The 21,727-nt window shown below is 43.7% G+C and overlaps 1 protein-coding gene across 12 annotated transcripts in view; it reads left to right on the forward strand.

Moving 5' to 3' along the window:
- DMD (dystrophin) overlaps nt 1-21,727 on the forward strand; it is a 2,510,493-nt gene that overhangs the window by 1,147,748 nt on the left and 1,341,018 nt on the right. For all 12 annotated transcript variants that reach the window (XM_033949686.1, XM_033949693.1, XM_033949692.1 and 9 more), the window contains 2 exons: nt 13,867-14,012; nt 19,237-19,449. In XM_033949686.1, the coding sequence (XP_033805577.1) occupies nt 13,867-14,012; nt 19,237-19,449 (359 nt within the window). The remainder of the gene's footprint in view (nt 1-13,866; nt 14,013-19,236; nt 19,450-21,727) is intronic.

The raw sequence follows: 21,727 nt of genomic DNA on the forward strand, positions 1-21,727 counted from the left end.
CCCCACGCTAGCCGAAAAACTACCGCCTGCTCAAGAGGCTATTTCACGCATTAAATTGCTAAGGCGGCTTCGTAAAAGCAGCCCTAAGTGACTTGCCCAAGGTCACAAGTAGCAGTATGGGATTAGAACCCGCAACCTCAGGGTGCTGAGGTTGTAGCTCTAACCACTGCGCCTCACACTCCCCTTTTGTTCATGTGGCCTTTTTGACGGAGCGCTCACTTCCTTGGTAAGCGCAATAAATCAGTGCCTCCTCCTTCCCTACGCCCACATTTTTTAAATGGATGTTTTTTTTTCCTAGGCCTTGTGTTAATATTACTCCTGTTTGCTAATTCTTCCCATTATCTGTGATATTTCTGAGTAGTCTTACAGCAATAGCCCGCATTAAAGAGTAATTAACATACATTAAAATCCTATAATGCGTTAATTGTTTCTAATGTATGTTATTTCATCATAATGTAACAAGATATGGCCGAATGCGTGTTAAATAATAATGAGATACACTGAATGCAAACCGGCTCATTATGGTGGGAAATGGATAATGCCGTTTCCTTTCAGCCTGTGATCTGCATTCCTCACCGAAAGTTAACGAGCCTTCAGCAACTCAACTAGCGTCGTTTACTTTCCCCTGAGAACATTGGGACGTTACTGTGAGAAATAAGAAGCCCCTTCCGAACTCAACCTGCACCCACAATTTTATACTGATGGATGGATGCATGGAGTGACCTTCCAGAGGAGATAGAAACATAGAAACATAGAAATAGACGGCAGATAAGGGCCACGGCCCATCTAGTCTGCCCACCCCAATGACCCTCCCCTACCTTTGCCCTGTGAAGAGATCCCATGTGCCGATCCCATTTGGCCTTAAAATCAGGCACGCTGCTAGCCTCAATCACCTGTAGTGGAAGACTATTCCAGCGATCAACCACCCTTTCAGTGAAAAAGAATTTCCTGGTGTCACCTCGTAGTTTCCCGCCCCTGATTTTCAACGGATGCCCTCTTGTTGTCGTGGGACCCTTGAAAAAGAAGATATCTTCCTCCGCCTCGATGCGGCCCGTAAGATACTTGAACGTCTCGATCATGTCCCCCCTCTCTCTGCGCTCCTCGAGCGAGTATAGCTGTAATTTGTCAAGCCGTTTTTCGTATGGTAGATCCTTGAGTCCCGAGACCATCCGGGTGGCCATTCTTTGCACCGACTCCAGTCTCAGCACATCCTTGCGATAATGTGGCCTCCAAAATTGCACACAGTATTCCAGGTGGGGCCTCACCATGGATCTATACAATGGCATAATGACTTCCTCCTTACGGCTGACGAAACCCCTTCGTATGCAACCCATTATTTGTCTTGCCTTGGATGAAGCCTGCTCCACTTGATTGGCAGACTTCATGTCCTCACTGACGATTACCCCCAAGTCTCGTTCTGCTACCGTTTTTGCTAGGATCTCGCCATTAAGGGTATAAGACTTGCATGGATTTTGGCTGCCCAGGTGCATAATTTTGCATTTTTTGGCATTGAAGTTGAGTTGCCATGTCTTAGACCAGCGCTCCAGCAGGAGTAGGTCGTGCATCATGTTGTCGGGCATTGAATCTTCGTCTGTTGTGCATTTGCCCACTACATTACTTAGTTTGGCGTCATCGGCGAATAATGTTATTTTACCTCGAAGCCCTTCTGCTGATAGTAGAGGCAAAAACAGTAGCGGGGTTTAAGAATAGGCAAAGAGATGTGTGAGGAGAGCCAGAGATTAAAGTGGAACTCAGCAGGCTCTGGGTGGGAGGACTGAGATGTGCTCCCTTAATCTAGCACCTCCTCCCCCCATGCTCATTGCAAATGCAAGCAGTGTCTCACTTCCGGCTCACCACACAATTGTTTCCCACGTACTCACCTTTATAGGACCCCCAGGGACCCCTGAAGAAGACTTTTTGTCGAAACGCGGACCGTGTTGGGTCCTGTATCCCTAGCGGACTAGGTCCTTTAAGGCTCTTATGTGGACGATTTATTTTTATGTGGATCATTTCAGTGGACCTTTGGAACTTTGATACTTTCAAATAAAGTCCATTTGGGAACATCGTCACTCCACAGAGTTTTTTTGGTTTTCTCTGGATTTTCTTCTTTGTGGATATTTTGGGGTCAATTCCTTTTGTTTTCAGCTACTTATCCACACACCAGGTCCTCTACAGCATCAGAGACAGCACTAACTTCTTCCTCTCTGGCCAGCGGGACCTCTGTCAGGTCCTGCCCACAGGAAGTTGCATCAGCGCAGTGGGACAAAGGAGAGGATAGATCCCACTAGCCAGAGAAGGAAGACTTGACTGCCAGACCTCAGGGCACAGAAGAGAGGGCTCAGCTGCAGGCGGCCCCTACCATCGGGCAGCCCTGGGTATTTTGCCTGGTTTGCTCAATGGTATCTCAATCCATCCTCCTTTTTCCGGAGCCATTTGCTAACCCTAGGGCAGTGGTCTCCACTCATTTTTAAATGAGGGCCATTCTCAGTGCAAAAGGGCTGAAGGAGCAGACAAAAATCTTTCTACCTGGTGCCATGATGCCAATAACACTTCTCAACCTTCACTCCGACCAGAACACCTGGCTTCAGTAACACGTGCAGAACACAGATAACCCCTATGCAAATACAGGACCACCAATTAAAAGTCCCAATATACACAAGCGAAACCGTAAGATGTCGGACTCTGCGTTCAATACAGCAGATATAAATTCTCAAAACTGACATATTTCAATCATTCAATTGAAAATAAAATCATGTCTCCTCCCTTTGTTGGCTTTTCCCAGTCTCTGGCTGCACTTCCTTCTGTCTCTGCTCTTAACTCTGTTTCCAGGGCCTTCTTATCCATTTGCTTCTTTTTCTCTCCCTCTTCATTTTCTGACCTACTTCCATCTTTGGTGTTTAGCGTTCAACTAATTTCCATTTTCTGCTTTTCCCATGTCTTCCCTTCCCATCTTCCAATATGCTGCACCATCTCCTCTGCCCTTCTCTTCCTCTCTCCTCCCCCATCCCTGTGTACCATCTCTTCCCTCTTTCTTCTCCCCTATTCCCATCTATGCATAAACAGCATTTCTTCCATCTCTTTACCTTTCCCCACCCATCCCTGTGCACCATCTCCTCCCTGTATCTCCCCCTTTCCCCTCCATCATTGTGTACCATCTATTATCTCTTTCTCCGCATGGTCTGACATCTCTGTCCTCTCCTTTGCTTCTCTTATGGTCTGTCATCATTCTCCTCTCCTTCCCACAGTATGGCATCTCCTATTCCCTTCCCTGGTCTGGCATCTCCTTTCCCCTCCCCTGATCTGGTCTGGCATCACCCATCCCACCCTTTCCCTCCCATCTCCTCTCCCCTCGCCTGGTCTGGATTCTCTCCTCTCCTCCTGGTCTGTCTCCTCTCCCCTTGTCTGGTCTAGCATCTGTTCTCTCCTCTGCTCTCCCCTTCCTTCCCCTTGTCTGGCATCTCTCCGCCTTCCTTCCCTCCACCTTTCCCAGACTTAAAAACCTGGTGGTCTAGTGGCCTCTTCTTTACCCAGAGGGTGGTGGAAAACTGGAACTCACTTCTGGAGGCTGTTATAGGGAAAAACACCCTCCAGGGATTCAAGACAAAGTTCCTGCAGAATCAGAAAATATGCAGGTAGGGATGGTCTCCTATAGGGCACTGGTCTCTGACCTAGGGTTCCGCCATGGGAGCGGACTGGTGGGCACGATGGACTATTGGACTGACCCAGCAAAGGCAATTCTTATGTTCTTATGTCTTTCTTGCCCTCTACTGCCGCTAATAGAGTTTCAAAATGGCTGCTGGAGACTTCATACAGCAGCCTCACGAGATTTGCAGAAGTCTTGCGAGGCTGCCACATGAAGTCTCAGCAACCATTTTGAAACTTTTAGCAGCAGATACAGTGGCGGTAGAGGGCAGGAAAGATGGGGTATCTTTCCTGCTCTTGAAGAGGCCACTAGACCACCAGGTTTATAAGGTACTTGCAGGGAGGGTGGCGTGTTCCTCATTACCGTGGGATTACCATGGAATCAGTTACTGTTCCCACGACAAGACTATGGAACAGTCTACTGGTACCACAGTAATACCAAGCGTTCTTTGGCATGGTCCCCATTACCTTGGTAATTACCACGGTAATGGTTACCATGTCATTCTTTAGCTGGAATGCTTTGGGAAAGAACAATTGAAAATCAGTGGACTCACTTAAAAGTGTCCATGAACGCCAGCCCTTTAAATTGAAAGGAGCTTTCAAGATGCCTGGTTTACGGAACAGTTCTTACAGTCCATAGACCCATTTGGACTTGACCAAATATTTCTAAATAATACATTTTTATCTTTCAACTTATCATCAAAGAGATCAAATCACCATTCGTCCCTGGGGCACGTGAAATTGGATGTAACCTTCTGTAGGGAAGGCAAGATTGGTCCTTTTAAATATATATTAATAATAATAATAATAATAATAATAACTTTATTTTTCTATACCGCCATAGTCAGACGACTTCTAGGCGGTTCACATCAAAAAAAGGCTGGACATTCAGCGAATTAGAAATGCATGAGGGGAAAGCTCCAGAAGAAAAGGGTTGTAGGGGAGGGAATGTAAGAGGGGTTGAAAGGGGGAGGGAAAGAGAGAGGGGTAGGAATTGCCTGAAGATTGCTTTGGGTTTGCAGGGGAAAAAAGCGTATTGGTCTGTTTAGGTGATGAATTTGTCAAACAGAGTGGTTTTGATAGATTTTCGGAATGCGTTGTAGCTCTGTCTGGTTTTATTTATGTGGTTTCCCAGCCAGGATTGTTGTTTCATCCATGGGTCATATATTTAGGCAAACATACCCAGTAACCAGTGTAGAGATGCATGTAAACTTCCAGAATCCTTTTAGCTAATCTTTTTAAGCCCCCCTTTCAGTGCATGTACTTCAATTCACTGTCTGTGTAAAATACGCTTGATTTAAAGACCTCAGAGTTAGCAATAATGGCTTATAAATCTCAAGGTGTCGTGAAATATTAATGCTTAGGAGCACCGTGTGTTCATCCAGCTCTTTGACTAATCTTTGTGAGAGTCAGACTCCAGGAGATGTAAAACAGCAAAGATAAAAAAAAGAAGAAGCATAATTTACATTTTTAATCTTAGCATATATAAATCTGCTTCCCTTGATGGTAGAATGGGTGATTTATACCACTCTTAATGAATGTAGACTTGACAAAATGACTTTTCAATAAATCACTTAAGTTGTATACTGTATCCAATTCCAGAGTCTATTAGTCTGATTCTATATGTGAAAACGGTTTAATACAGGTGCGCATAGCAAGCTGAGAAATACAAGCAATGTTCCCGCTGAGCTGGAGTCCTCCACCTACAGCCCTGCTGTTTCCCGATCATATTTTCAACAGTCGGGGACAGACGAGCACTCCAAGACTCCAAGGTTGCCATATTTTGCAAAGTAAAATCCTGGATGCTTGGCCCCGCCCCATTCCGTCTCCAGTCCCGCCCCCACAAAACCTGGTCTCTTCATTTCCAACCTCCAGGCAGCGTCAGGAGGGACTCTGCACATGCATGAGGCCCTCCAGATGTGGCTGGAGCTCGGGACTTTCCAAAACCTGGATAAAGTTTTGGGTTTTGGAAAGTCCGTCCGGACACCTGGACAGTCCTCTAAAAAGAGGGCATGCCCGGGTTTTCCTGGGCATCTGATAGCCTTAAACTCTCTGTCCCTAGTGATTACATGCAGAAAATTGAAGCATTGCCCCCCTCTCAATTTATTTATTCAATTTTCTATACCATTCTCCCCAGGAGAGCTGAGAATGGTTTGCATGAATTTATCCAGCTACTCAAGCATTTTTCCCTATCTGTCATGATGGGTTCACAATCTATCTAGGGCAATAGGGGGATTAAGTGACTTGCCCAGGGTCACAAGGAGCAGCATGAGGTTTGAACCCACAACCCCAGGGTGCTGAGGCTGTAGCTTTAACCACTGCACCACTCTAGAAATCTAAATGTAGCAAAAGTGAGCCAAGTCTAGGACAATGAAGCTATTGTGACATCACTGCTGAGGTTGGCTCTTATTGGTGGAATGAGGCATTGTGACATCACAGTATCAACTATGGTTACTAGAGACAGACACTTTGCACACTATTTATTTATTCAATTTTCTATACTGTTCTCTTAGGGGGGCTCAGAACAGACTTACATGAATTTATTCAAGTACTCAAGCATTTTTCCTTGTCTGTCCTGGTGGGCTCACAATCAATCTAATGCACCTGGGGCAATGGGGGGGATTAAGTGACTTGCCCAGGGTCACAAGGAGCAGCGTGGCTTTGAACCCACAACCTGTGGGTGCTGAGGCTGTAGCTTTAACCACTGCACCACTCTGGAAATCTAAATGTAGCAAACGTGAGCCAAGTCTAGGACAATCAAGCCTTTGTGACATCACTGATGAGGTTGGCTCTTATTGGTGGAATGAGGCATTGTGACATCACAGGATCAGCTCTGGTTACCAGAGACAGACACTTTGCACTTATTCAGTTTTCTATGCCATTCTCTCAGGGGAGCTCAGAACGGTTTACATGAATTTATTCAGCTACTCAAGCATTTTTCCCTGTCTGTCCTGGTGGGCAATGGGGGGATTAAGTGACTTGCCCAGGGTCACAAGGAGCAGCGTGACTTTGAACCCACAAACTCAGGGTGCTTTAACCACGTCCCCACCCTCTCCCCACAATGGCAGCAGTGCAGTTGGAGGACATAGTGAGTTCCACTGAAGCAACCATTACTGTGGGGTAGTGTACATGAAGAAAGAAAAATGAGGTAGTGGCATGTTTTGATGGAAATGGGGTTTTTTTCTTCTCTCTAGAATCTCTTATCCTTGTTCTTCTGGTAGGGGAGCGTGAGTGGAACAGAGCTGTAAAGTTCAAGACATTTCTTTCACAATATTCCTCTGCAGTGCTTATAGAAGAAACACTGCAGTCTGAAGTTGCTGAAAATCTAGATATACTCTCACGGACAGGGCTTACTGAGCCCCAATCGAAGAGTTTATTCAATTCAAAGCGCTTTATATGAGCTTCTGTAATGGTGTTACAATACAGTTTGCATTTCCTGGGATGGTTTCAATACAGACATTATTAAACCTTAATCAATACTTGTGCTTTTGTAATTGTGTTACAATACAGAGTTAGCGAAGCAGCGAAACTAGACGACCACCTCTCAAACATACTGACAACTACGACCGACTACAAAGTATTTTTAAAAACCTAAAACATCTCCTTAACTATCCTCAATCTTGTAATTTTCCAAGCACATTCTCAACTGTAATTAGCACCTCATCCTGTAACTTTTCCTGGAAATGTCCAGTTATCTTGCTCTGTAATCCACCTAGAACTGCAAGGTATAAGCGAAATAGAAATCTCTAATGTAATGTAATTATACCTTCTTATACTGTGTGAATGTGGATAGGGGAGCAATTGAGCTCTCCTTGATTGTATAGGGTTAAAACAAGAAGATTGGGCGGAAGCCGGGCAGAACGCTAGAGGATGGAAAGGAGATAATGGAGGATAGATCGGAAAGAGGATTCCTGAAGGAGGAGAGAGCGAGAGGATGGCCGCTTTTGATGTCTGGCTCTATAAGGCATAGAGAACTTCTGCCAGTTGGATTCCTGAAGATAGTACGCGAAAAGGTTCACACAGTCATTCGCTAAGAGAGAAACTACAAGAATCGTTATTCACATCCATGAACTTCCAGGTCTAGTAAGGTAAAATAAACGAAAAACCGAGGAAAAGGGTCCCCAAGACAGAGAGCATCTGCTTCTGGCTGCCATGCCATCTCTTTAATGGACCGGTGTCTTCTGGGTGTTTAAGTGAATTATGTAACCTCAGCCTCGCTGAAGAGCCTAATGTAATATAAATGTAATCTATTTCTTGAAAAAAACTTGGGTGTGCTAGTGGATACAACCATGAAATCATCAGCGCAATGTGCAGCGGCCTCGAAGAAAGCTAACAGAATGCTGGGCATCATTAAGAAGGGAATTACAACCAAGACGAAGGAAGTCATCATGCCACTGTAACGTGCAATGGTGCGCCCGCATCTAGAGTACTGCGTCCAATATTGGTCGCCGTACCTCAAGAAAGACATGGCGATACTTGAGAAGGTCCAGAGAAGAGCTACGGAAATGATAAATGGTATGGAGGACTGTTCATACGCTGACAGGCTGGACAAGCTGGGGCTCTTGTCCCTGGAAAAGAGGAGGCTTAGGGGGGACATGATAAAAACTTTCAAGATCATGAAGGGAATGGAGAAGGTAAACAAGGATAGATTCTTCAAACTACGGGGAACCACAGGCACAAGAGGGCACTCGGAGAAACTGGAAGGGGACAAGTTTAGAACCAATGCCAGGAGGTTCTTCTTCACACAGAGAGTTGTGGACACATGGAACGCGCTCCCGGAGGAAGTGGTCGGACAGAGTACGTTACGGGGATTCAAAGAGGGATTGGATGGATTCCTGAAGGATAGGGGGATTGAGGGATACAGATAAGGGTAGATAAGAGTATGGAAAGAGTATAGATAAAAACAAGGGGGCTATAGGGCTAAATCAAGATAACATGACAGGTCATGGACCTGATGGGCTGCCGCGGGTGCGGACTGCTGGGTGCGATGGACCTCTGGTCTGACCCAGCGGAGGCAAATTCTTATGTTCTTATATACCGCTAATTCCGTTAGGTTCTAAGCGGTTTACAGAAAATATACATTAGGGTGCATTAAAATTATAAGTAAGATAGGTACTTAGAAATTCCCTTACTGTCCCGAAGGCTCACAATCTAACTAAAGTACCTGGAAAAATGACAATTAGTAGAGTAATGGCTCCATGGACTGCAATTTGCATCCCGCCTGCCACTGTCAGCTTCGATTGATGACTGGTACAGTAGACGTTTCTTGATGGCAGCAGGAGAAGGGAGTGGAGAGATAACACAGCGTGCTGATTGTGAATGCAATGAAATACTGCTAATTTTAACTGCTAAGAACTATGCATGAGATGCTAATGCACTGGAGATAAGAGACAACAAGAAACCAAGAAGGAATAGGTGCCTGCACACTCAAAAACATTTCAGCGGCTTCATAATCTCTCCATTTCCCCTTCTTCCTTGTTCTTGGTGAGACCATTTTCTCAGTGAATAGGGCCATGGCTAAAAAACACAAAAATTACAAAGACTAGGGGATACGCGATGAAGTTACAGGGAAATACTTTTAAAACCAATAGGAAGAAAATTTTTTTTTCACTCAGAGAATAGTTAAGCTCTGGAACACGTTGCCAGAGGATGTGGTAAGAGCAGATAGCGTAGCTGGTTTTAAGAAAGGTTTGGACAAGTTCCTGGAGGAAAAGTCCATAGTCTGTTATTGAGAAAGACATGGGGGAAGCCACTGCTTGCCCTGGATCGGTAGCATGGAATATTGCTACTATCTGGGGTTCCGGAATCTTTTGTTACTCTTTGGGATTCTAGAATCTTGCTATTCTTTAGGATTCTGAATGGAATGTTGCTACTCTTTGGGTTTTGGCCAGGTACTAGTGACCTGGATTGGCCACCAGGAGAACGGGCTACTGGGCTTGATGGACCATTGGTCTGACCCAGTAAGGCTAGAGCTGTGAAGTTACCCCTCAGACACCACAAATATATAGCTTCTTACTCAAATTTAACAATGTTATTTTTCCAGGACCGTCAGATATGTTTTGTCGTCAGAATTCAAAAGCGAGTTAGTTTAGCTTATCTGATATACCTCTTCATTGGTCCGTGTTTCTATTTTTCTTCTTTTTACTTTTCCATAGTAACATAGAGGATGACGGCAGATAAAGACCCAAATGGTCCATCCAGTCTGCCCAGCCTGATTCAATATAACTTCTTAGCTTCAATTACAATCACAGTTTTTATTCTTTTTTTATATATGTGTTAACAATTACTTATCTTTTCAAATATATTCAGTGCCATTCGGCATTTCACGTATCCATGCAGCAAGCCTTGAATATGACACTATGTTTCGCCACTCTGGCTGCATCAGGAAGGCATGTCACTTTATATTCTTTTTTAGGTTCCCGCTGTTTCCCTTCTTTCAATTTCTTGCCATCCTGACGCAGCCAGAGTGGTGAAACATAGCGTTTATTTATTTTAAAATTTATATACTTCTGATAAGTATGGGTTCTTTGAACCTTCTCAATTGACAACTTTTGTGGCAATGTCTCATCTGGATGGAAGAAATCTTTGAGCCTTATAATTTGTTATTAGATGACCTCATTTCAGAGCTATAGCTTTCAGTTTCTTGTTAATTTATAGTTTCTTTTTTTTTTATGTTTCGCTGATTTTGAGTCTTGGATCCTAAGTTGAGGACTTGAGCATAAATAGTTAAAATTTTGTTAATTTTATGAGTTATAATTACATTGTATTTAATGTGTCTTCTATTATTGCTTTCTGTACAAGTGTAATACTTGAAATTTAAATTGAAAATCAATAAAGATTTAACGGGAAAAAAAAAATTATATACATCTGTAAGCCAAAACAGTATACAATCAACATACAAAAAATTGGCATTACGAGCGAGGTGATTAAATTTGCGGATGATACAAAGTTATTCAGAGTAGTGAGGACACAAGGATTGTGAAGACCTATAAAGAGACATAAATACGCTCGAGGAATGGGCCGCGGAATGGCAAATAAGGTTCAGTGTGGATAAATGCAAGGTGATGCGTGTGTCGGTAACCAAAATCATATGCACGAATACAGGATGTCCAGTGCTATACTCGGAGAGAGCCCCTAGGAAAGAGACTTGGGAGTACTTGTAGACAAGTCACTGAAACCGTCCGTGCAATGTGCGGCGGCAGCAAAAAGGGCAAACAGAATGCTAGGAATGATTATGAAGGGGATCACGAACAGATTTGAAAAGGTTATCATGCCGTTATAGCGGGCCATGGTACGCCCCCACCTGGAATCGCCGTACATGAAGAAGGACACAGTACTACTCGAAAGGGTCCAGAGAAGAGCGACTAAAATGGTTAAGGGGCTAAAGGAGTTGCCATACAGGGAGAGATTGGAGAAACTGGGCCTCTTCTCCCTTGAAAAGAGGAGACTGAGAGAAGTCTATTCCCTTCAAGATAATGAAGGGAATAGACTTAGTAGATAACGACAGGTTGTTCACCCTCTCCAAGGTAGAGAGAACGAGAGGGCACTCTCTAAAGTTGAAAGTACAAACGTAAGGAAGTTCTTCTTCACCCAGAGAGTGGTGGAAAACTGGAATGCTCTTCCAGAGTCTGTTATAGGGGGAAACACCCTCCAGGGACTAAAGACAAAGTAGATAAAGACAGGTTGTTCACCCTCTCCAAGGTAGGGAGAACGAGAGGGCACTCTCTAAAGTTGAAAGGGGATAGATTCCGTACAAACGTAAGGAAGTTCTTCTTCACCCAGAGAGTGGTGGAAAACTGGAATGCTCTTCCAGAGTCTGTTATAGGGGGAAACACCCTCCAGGGACTAAAGACAAAGTAGATAAAGACAGGTTGTTCACCCTCTCCAAGGTAGGGAGAACGAGAGGGCACTCTCTAAAGTTGAAAGTACAAACGTAAGGAAGTTCTTCTTCACCCAGAGAGTGGTGGAAAACTGGAATGCTCTTCCAGAGTCTGTTATAGGGGGAAACACCCTCCAGGGACTAAAGACAAAGTAGATAAAGACAGGTTGTTCACCCTCTCCAAGGTAGGGAGAACGAGAGGGCACTCTCTAAAGTTGAAAGGGGATCGATTCCATATGAACGTAAGGAAGTTCTTCTTCACCCAGAGAGTGGTGGAAAACTGGAATGCTCTTCCAGAGTCTGTTATAGGGGGAAACACCCTCCAGGGACTAAAGACAAAGTAGATAAAGACAGGTTGTTCACCCTCTCCAAGGTAGGGAGAACGAGAGGGCACTCTCTAAAGTTGAAAGTACAAACGTAAGGAAGTTCTTCTTCACCCAGAGAGTGGTGGAAAACTGGAATGCTCTTCCAGAGTCTGTTAAAGGGGGAAACACCCTCCAGGGACTAAAGACAAAGTAGATAAAGACAGGTTGTTCACCCTCTCCAAGGTAGAGAGAACGAGAGGGCACTCTCTAAAGTTGAAAGTACAAACGTAAGGAAGTTCTTCTTCACCCAGAGAGTGGTGGAAAACTGGAATGCTCTTCCAGAGTCTGTTATAGGGGGAAACACCCTCCAGGGACTAAAGACAAAGTAGATAAAGACAGGTTGTTCACCCTCTCCAAGGTAGAGAGAACGAGAGGGCACTCTCTAAAGTTGAAAGTACAAACGTAAGGAAGTTCTTCTTCACCCAGAGAGTGGTGGAAAACTGGAACGCTCTTCCGGAGTCTGTCGTAGGGGAAAACACCCTCCAGGGATTCAAGACAAAGTTAGACAAGTTCCTGCTGAACAAGCGTCTTTCTCTCTTTGGATCCTTCAGTCACTTGCTTACTCCCTGGGCCTCTGGGACCTGGGAAAGGGATCGCTGGCCATTTGCTACCTTTGTGCTCCCAGGGCCAGGATTGCCAGCTGTACATTCACTTCCTTTTCCAAAGAGTGAAGAAGTGGGGAAGGAAGGCTGTTCATTCACGCCGTTTGTTTGATCGCCAGTCACTCGGCGTTATAAAGTATTTATTTCCTTGGAAGTTTAGGTGATCAAGTGCCATCTACTGGATCGTCACTGACACCCCTGAAGCAGGCTTCTGTTGTGAGGCCGAAACACGGTCCGTGTCGGGTTTGGAAAGAATGTAGAGGTGCATTGATTGTACTTAAATATTTAGATGTTTATATGTAAGAAACTCATTTTTGCTCAAGGTTGACCTGCGCTGTTCCTTCTCCAGTTCTTCACTCTTTGTATACCTCCCATGTTTCCTTGTTACTTTTAAACTACACTTCCTTTTTCATCCAGCAAGAGAATCCGAGACCCATGTGGACTATGAGACAGAGGGACCTCCCTGTCCATTGCACCATCCACTTTTGCTTTAGGTGCTGTGTCAGCTGCAATGCAAGAACATAAGATCTAGAGAATGACACGGGGACAGATGTTTTCGCTGTCCCCGCGTGAAACTCATTTTCCCGTCCCAGCCCCGTGAGTTTTTTCCTGTCCCTGCTCTATTCCTGCAAGCTCTGTCCTCATCTGCACCAGTCTCAAACACTTTAAAATCATAAGTGCAGTTAAGGCAGAGCTTACAAGAATGGGGCAGGGAAAGCGACAAAACTCATGGGGACGGAGAAAAATTTATCCCCGTGCCATTCTCTAATAAGAACATAAGAATAGCCTTACTGGGTCAGACCATCAAGCCCAGTAGCCTGTTCTCATGGTGGCCAATCCAGGTCCCAACCCAAGGAGTAGCAACATTCCAGAATCTGAAAGAGTAGTAAGATTCTGGAACCTAAAAAGTAACAAGATTCCGGAACCCCAAAAAGTAGCAACATTCCATGCTACCGATCCAGGGCAAGCAGTGGCTTCCCCTATGTCTTTCTCAATAATAGACTATGGACTTTTCCTCCAGGAACTTGTCCAAACCTTTCTTAAAACCAGCTATGCTTTGTTATATTATTTTTATGATAATTTTTGCAGGTAAAATGTAGCATAAATCAGTTGAAAAATATGAATCTGTATCGATAGATAGATAGATACCAAAATGTATTTAAAATAAGTGTGGATAAATAGCAGTAGAGCTCCAGAGCACTGGGATATCAAATTAAGACAAAGCAGTACTAGCTGCAAATAAAGTATAATTAGGAACTGCTTAGACATCATTCAGGGTCTTTGTGCGATGTTTGGAAGCCATTTGTCTTCGTAGTTTATTGACTGCCCAAAAGGATTCTAGCATCAGGCGATGAACTGCTTCCTCTCTGTCTCTCAGTTCTTGACAGTTTGCCTCCTCCACGCCAGAAGGAGACAGTGAGCACTTTGCTACTGTGGATCCAGCAAGCGGAAAGCAAACTCTCGCTGCCACAGGTTACCGTCACGGAACTGGCAATCATGGAGCGCAGACTCAGGGAGCTCAAGGTATGTGACGCATTCCCCTCCCCGCATGGTTCTGTAAAACGTGGCAGTCTAAAGAAAAGGAGGAAAAGACCTCGAGTGCTCCAGGAATTTGGGATTTAGGAAAACTTCCTGCCCGGTCAGAAAAACCTTCTAAATCTGTATGGTATGAAAGAATTGTTTTATAAATGCAATATTGTTCTCAATTCAGTGGTATAATTTAGAAATCAATTTTTTAGTTAATTTCTGTAAATTGAATAATGGTGTTCACTTAGCTGAAACCAACACATCAGCAATGGTACAAACTGTGGGTCACATTGAGCGACAGAGGTCCAGGGACGGGGGACGGAGCGGATAGGGTGGGGAAGGGGCGCCTCTCTACACCACTGATTGTACCACAGAAAGGTGCTCTATCAAATCCATGATCCTTGGGGCTGCGATTGATCTCAAATGACCTTATTCCTGTGCCACTAAACTTTTCTCCCATGGTAAAATGCCAGGCAGTCCCCAGGTTCAGTGCGAGTTACGTTTTTAAAGTTGTTCTTAAGTCGGATTTGTTTGTAACTCAGAACTTGTACATTTTAAGATTCTGCTCCCAACTGACAAAAGGGTCAACTGTTCCTACCAGTGTTCCCTCTAAGGTACAGCTTTCACAACTATACACTGTTCTTAACATAGAAACCTGATGGCAGATAAAGGCCAAATGGCCCATCCAGAGCAGCCACTATCTCCTACTCTCCCTATTGGCTAAGGCTCTTAACATTTGCATCTCCTCTTCCCATTGGCTAAGGCTCTTTACACCTGCATTGTGATGTCATAGAACTTTATGGTTACAGAAACATAGAAACCTGACGGCAGATAAAGGCCAAATGACCCATCCAGAGCAGCCACTATCTCCTCCTCTCCCTATTGGCTAAGGCTCTTAACATTTGCATCTCCTCTTCCTATTGGCTAAGGCTCTTTACCCCTGCATTGTGATGTCATAGAACATAGTAACATGATGGCAGATAAAGTCCAAATGGCCCATCCAGTCTGCCCATCCGCAGTAACCATTATCTCTTCCTCTCTCTCTCTGAGAGATCCCACGTGCCTATCCCAGGCTTTCTTGAATTCAGACATAGTCTCTGTTCCCACCACCTCTTTCAGCAGAGTGTTTCACGTATCTACCACCCTTTCCGTAAAGAAGTATTTCCTCAGATTACTCCGGAGCCTGTCACCTCTTAACTTCATCCTCTGCCCTCTCATTCCAGAGCTTCCTTTCAAATTAAAGAGACTCGACTCAGGCACATTTACATTACATAGGTATTTAAACATCTCTATCATATCTCCCCTCTCCCGCCTTTCCTGCAAAGTATACAGATTGAGATCTTTAAGTCTTATGATGAAGACCACCGACCATTTTAGTAGCCTTCCTCTGGACCGACTCCATCCTTTTTATATCTTTTTGAAGGTGCTTCTCCAGAATTATTCACAATATTCTAAATAAGGTCTCACCAGAGTCTTATACAGGACATCAATACTTCCTTTTTCCTACTGGCCATACCTCTCCCTATGCAACCTAGCATCCTTAATATGGCTATGCGTCATTCCTGAATCTGCTGCAGGAGAAGTGTAGGCCATTGGAAATTCTCCTCAGTGAAATCGAATGAAGCTGCAACCGCGTTCTTAAGTACGAGTTGTACTTAAGTCTGGCGTCTGTAACTCAGGGACTGCCTGCATTTTACTTCAGCTTAGTACCTTTCCCCCTTAAACTTAAACACAGCAATTTGAACTGGGCTGTTCTTTCAATGAGAAACAAATTGCTGGAAGTAACGATGAAGCCCGATCTCTCTTACCTGCCTATGTCAAAAATCTTAGCAGCTGAATTCTGCACCAGTTTGAAGTGGCCAAAATTGTGGTCACCATGCAAAAATATGTAGATAATTTAAAGAAAATTAAAACATAAGCTTCTGATTATAGATTTTGTAATGGCGGGAAAGAATGACGTCGTCAGAGGCGAACCAAGCATTCATGTTCAGGACCCTGCTAACCTGAGGATGGTTTTGGTTTTTTTTTTTAATAATGTGTTTAGCTGCAAATTTTAAAATGTTGTCTAAAAGTTTCTTTTGATGGCTGCCCTCATTTTGGAGCCATTAGCATAGAAATTAAACAGATCAGGATGTGTCAGCAGAAGGTCAGGCACTTTACATAAATCTCTTCTGCAGACACCAGTGTTTGTGCGTGATTGGTATTTTGTTTGCGAACACTGAAGCTCTACCGACGTAACGGAGAGCAAAGACTTTGCCGTTGTCTTACTTAAGACTTTTTCTTAAAATACCTGAAAGAAATCCCCTCTTTTACAAAGGTGTGCTAAATGCTAAGGCGTGCATGTTATCCTATAGACCAGGGGTAGGGAACTCCGGTCCTCGAGAGCCGTATTCCAGTCGGGTTTTCAGGATTTCCCCAATGAATCTGCATGAGATCTATTTGCATGCACTGCTTTCAATGCATAGTCATTGGGGGAAATCCTGAAAACCCGACTGGAATACAGCTCTCGAGGACCGGAGTTCCCTACCCCTGCTATAGACGTATTAGCGGTTAGCGCATGTGTTGATTTGGCGTACGCTAAATCTGCGCTAAAACACGTGGAGGGGCATAATCAAAAAACAACGTCTAAGTCCCCTTTTGGCCTAAGGCCTTAAACGTTGAAAGTAGAAGCAGGGAAAATGTCCATTCTCAAAAAAAACATCCAAAAGGAGGTTTTTTTGGATAATGTCCTGCCTCTACATTCAGCTGTTTAAACGCCCAGACCACCACTACGTCTAAACTTACACCATATAATCAACCTAAAAAAAGCCTAAACCCCAAACGCCCAAAACAAGGGCTTTTAGGCGAAGGAGGAGCCAATCCTTCGCCTAAAAACTGGATTCTGTAACCGGTGTCTGTCAAAAACAACACCGGTTACAGAATCCATCCCCCCCTACAATGATCGTAGCAAGAGGGAGCCCAAGCCCTCTTGCCCCGCCAGCCCCCACCGTCCCCGACAGCATCAGGGCAAGAGGGAGCCCGAGCCCTCTTGCCCCGCCAGCCCCCACCATCCCCAACAGCATCAGGGCAAGAGGGAGCCCGAGCCCTCTTGCCCCGCCAGCCCCCACCATCCCCAACAGCATCAGGGCAAGAGGGAGCCCGAGCCCAAGAATAGACTAACCCCCCTCTTTTACGAAGGTGTACTAAGCTTTTTAGCGGGCGCTAAATCGCGTTAGCGGTTAGCGCGTGCATGGATTTAGCGTGCGCTAAAACGCGTGGCGGGCTTAATCAAAAAAACGTCTAAGTCCCCTTTTGGCCTAAGGCCTTAAACGTTGAAAGTAGAAGCAGGGAAAATGTCTTCTGAGACCTGGCGTCTTATACAGAATCCGGACCATAAGTTCTATGGCCCAGAAATAACAAAGGACCTACATTTTGTTTAATCATGGAATTATAATGCATGTAATAGGGCAGATTGGATGCACCGTTGAAGTCTTTATCTGCTGTTTTTTACTATAAGAGTGATTGATACTGGATTTATAAAGCTGTTAGTTGTTTTTCTGATGTTCGATTGCATGACAGTAATTATTCAGCAGAGAATCGATTCAGAAGCACAAAAGGCAGAACCGAGTAAACATAATCCCACAATAGCGGATACTCACTCCTATTTTTAAGTTTATTAAAATCTAATACCGAAGCTAACAATTAAAATCAGATACATGACGAAGACAAGAACTCCTTAAAATACAGGAAAGACCTATTCAAGTCACACAAAAAGAGAGAGAAAAAAGTTTTGACCATCTTTTCACAGGATCTCGCTGTAAATTCCGTTGTATGAAAGTTTCCTTGGAATAACAAAAGCGAGGTGCAAAGCGTTACAAGTTGCTCAAAACGCAGCGGCAAGACTGATAATGGGATTAGCGAAGTATGATTACATTTCATCTTTTCTCCAACAATTGCACTGGTTACCAGTTGTTTTCAGATTACAATATAAAGCAGTAATGATTTGCCATCAATTCTTGCATGGAACCACACCTGAATTGTTCAAGAATAACGTCTAATGATTTGCCAACTAGATCATTGTGTTCTGAGAATTTAGCTCTACTGAAAACAAATTGCAGGAGTTAAAATCTGGAACTCCCTTCTGGGTCAAATATGAAATTGATGTGATAAGGGTAGTTTTAGAAAATGACTTAAGACGCAATTGTTTGTAGAAGCCTTTTTCTAGCCCTAGGGGTGGTCCTCAAGGGCCGGTCGGGTTTTCAGGATTTCCCCAATGAATTTGCATGAGATCTATTTGCAGGTACTGCATATTCATTGGGGAAATCCTGAAAACCTCACTGGATTCCGGCCCTCAAGGACTGGAGTTGCCCACCCTGTTCTAGCCAATACTTTTTTAGTGTTACTGATTGCAAAATTACTGATGGCTCTTTGTATAAGCCTTTGGTTTTATTTTATCTCCTGAGCATTATTTGTCCGTTTGTTTAATTATGGTTTTTACAATTTTATAAATATAAATCACGTAAACCAGGGGTAGGGAACTCCGGTCCTCGAGAGCCGTATTCCAGTCGGGTTTTCAGGATTTCACCAATGACTATGCATGAGATTTATGTGCATGCACCGCTTTCAATGCCTAGTCATTGGGGAAATCCTGAAAACCCAACTGGAATACGGCTCTCAAGGACCCCTAATGTAAACTGTTTAGTTTTAACCCTTTCAGGACCTTAAGGATCGTAGGCCAATTTTTGTGGTTTTGACAACATTTTTATGATAAAAAGGGCTTGCAGATGCCAAAAAATTGATTTTTTTTGTGAAATATCATTATTTAAAAAAAAAAAAAAATCACACTTCTGGCTTATGGACAGTGTGGCAAGTGAATCTTCTCGTCAATCTGGCAACGACGCTAATGAATGAATGTTGGAACCAGTTTGTTTACATAAAGGCAGTATCATATGGAATCCGTACATATCAAATTTAGAACTGTAGACTATCCCAATCAAAATTTATAGGATTTTAAAGTTATGGGACAAATATGTCCCTTGGTCCTGAAAGGGCTACATGGTATAGACATTTTAAAAATAAAGAAAAAAATTTTGGAGGGACCTTCTGGTGATGCCTTCCGTGGTTCAGAAGTGAATGACACACTGCTGTTCCGTGAAGTCATGTTTAATTCTTTTCTACGTTGTTCAGGGATTTATTGGGCAACACAGATGGTGTCAATTCACTTTTTTTTTTTCTATCGCAGGCCTTACAAAGTTCTCTGCAGGAACAGCAGGGCAGCGTAAATTATCTCAGTACCACCATGGAGGAGTTGTCCAGCAAGGCGCCTACTGAGGTCAGAGAAAAACACAGGTCTGAAATCGAAGGGGTCCTTAGCCGCTGGAAGAAAGGCTCGGCTCAGCTGGCAGAGCACTGCCAAAAACTGGAGGAGCTGATTAACACGCTCAAACAGTTCCAGGTTAGTGTCACCGATGCAACCCAGGACAAGGAAGACAAGAAGTGAGATATTAATAGCAATGACCGAACTGGGGAGCGGTCCAGCCTGACCCATATAACCTGGCTGGTCACATGAATGTGGCCTTAGCTCTGCTTCTTTTTGAGGGTAATGGACCCAGTGGCCCCCAGGTGCAAGGAGGAGGGAAGAACTGCGTGGGCTGCCTCCACTGGGCACACTTCTCTCTCATGAATATTCATGGTGCGTATCCTGAAAACCTGACTGGCCGGGGAGCCCCCAGGACAGCTTTTTAGGTGTGAGTTTTTACACCAACCATAGCACTGCATTTGTGAACCTAAGTGCCGAGGATATGCATGTTAAAGCTACATGCGTGTGCATTCTGCCCAGGCTTCATCCAGACTCCGCCCACATGTGTGCCTACGTGGAAAATACAGACTACATGTATATTTGCAGACTAGATTATAGGTGGAAATGTGCTACATAGGTGCATATATGTACTTTATAATCACCTACATATAAAAGCGTATGTGCCCTACACGGGACTCGTGATTATTTGCTTTTCCTCCTATAAGGGGAAGTCTTTAGAAATGATTTTTTAACAGAATTCTATCGTATGAGGCAGGTGTACGGGACAAACATTCTGTCAATTTTATATCAGGCTCTAATAATGTTTTTAGCATTCAGAAAAGATAAATTTTTCTAACCAGGTATTATAATTCACTGTGAATGTACAGTAATATTGTTATTTTGTTAACCACAGAACTAAGAGGTTGTTTCAGTATACAAGTACATTGTTATGTTAGATTATTTTTCTTTTTTTTTTAAATTCTTTATTCATTTTCAAATTAACAATAAATCTAACACTTAATAATCATCAATGGTACAAATAATATGCTCTTATCTCCCACCCTTCCCACCCTCTCTTATCATATAATCAATAGCTCATACAATATGTAACAATAAATTTACCCTCCCCTCCCCCCCTCACAATCAAACTTGTAAATTTAAGGGGAAAAAAAATGTCATCTAATCGGTACAATACTTTGTAAATGGCTCCCACACATCCTGAAGTTTCCTGAAAAAACCGTGCTGTATTGCAATAAATCTTTCCATTTTATAAATATGACATAAGGAATTCCACCAGAAATTATAATTTAATCTATTCCAATTTTTCCAATTATACGTAATTTGTTGAATGGCAACCCCAGTCATTATGAGTAATAATTTGTTATTATTTGAAGAAATCTGACTTTTTGCTCTCATTGCCATACCAAACAGCACAGTATCATATGATAATGCCACTGGGTTGTCTAATAAACAATTAATTTTTCTAATGAGTTACACATTTGCATTTTAGATGGCAAATGTGTCCATTGATGTATGTTCATTGCCACCTTATCATGACGTACTCCCAGATTCTCTGCAGGACATGGATCTTAGATCTGTGTGCAACTTAATGTGCCTTTAACAGTCGGCAATATATGGCACTCATTTGGCTTTATAGACAAATCTGCCCTTTACCCTGAAGTTCCCGTCTACATTTTATAGCGTGGGTTGGAATCCAAGGGGGGTGTGACTGTGGGAGGAGCATGGGCGGATCAGGGGTGTTCCCAGAGATTAGTCACAGGGTCATTCCAGGTCAAGTGGTCCAGAGCTCCCCAGAAACTGATGACATATATTGTCAGGGGCTATCCAAAATTTTGGGGCATGATCTAAATGATAAAACCAGAGGACATAATTTGAGGTTGAGGGCTGGTAGATTCAAGAGTAATGTTAGGAAATTCTTCTTTACGGAGAGGGTGGTGGATGCGTGGAATGCGCTCCCTAGAGAGGTGGTGGAGAAGGAAGCGGTGACAGAGTTCAAACAAGCGTGGGATGAACACAGAGGATCTCGAATCAGAAAATAATGGGTATACATTGAAGGAACTAAGGCCAGTACTGGGCAGGCTTGCACGGCCTGTGTCCCATATATGGACTTTCAGTTGAGGATGGGCTGGGATGGTTAAGATGGGCTGGAGGGAGCTTTGATGGAGACTCCAGTAGATGGAACCTAAGAACACTACTGGGAGATGTCGACTGGAAACCCTGCTTGAAATTGGACCAGTTGACGTGGAACTACCCAATAGGGTCACTTTCAAGCCCAAGTGCCATTAGTTGCAGGCCAGCAATTAACGTCAGGTTTTCAGCAGACGTCAGTGCCACGCCCAAGGTTAGGAGCTGGATCCACGCTAAGCTAGTATTCTGCAAAGGAGAATTTGCGCAGAGTTCCCTTTGCAGAAGA

Source organism: Geotrypetes seraphini, chromosome 6 (assembly GCF_902459505.1).
Source record: "Geotrypetes seraphini chromosome 6, aGeoSer1.1, whole genome shotgun sequence".
Classification (NCBI taxonomy): domain Eukaryota; kingdom Metazoa; phylum Chordata; class Amphibia; order Gymnophiona; family Dermophiidae; genus Geotrypetes; species Geotrypetes seraphini.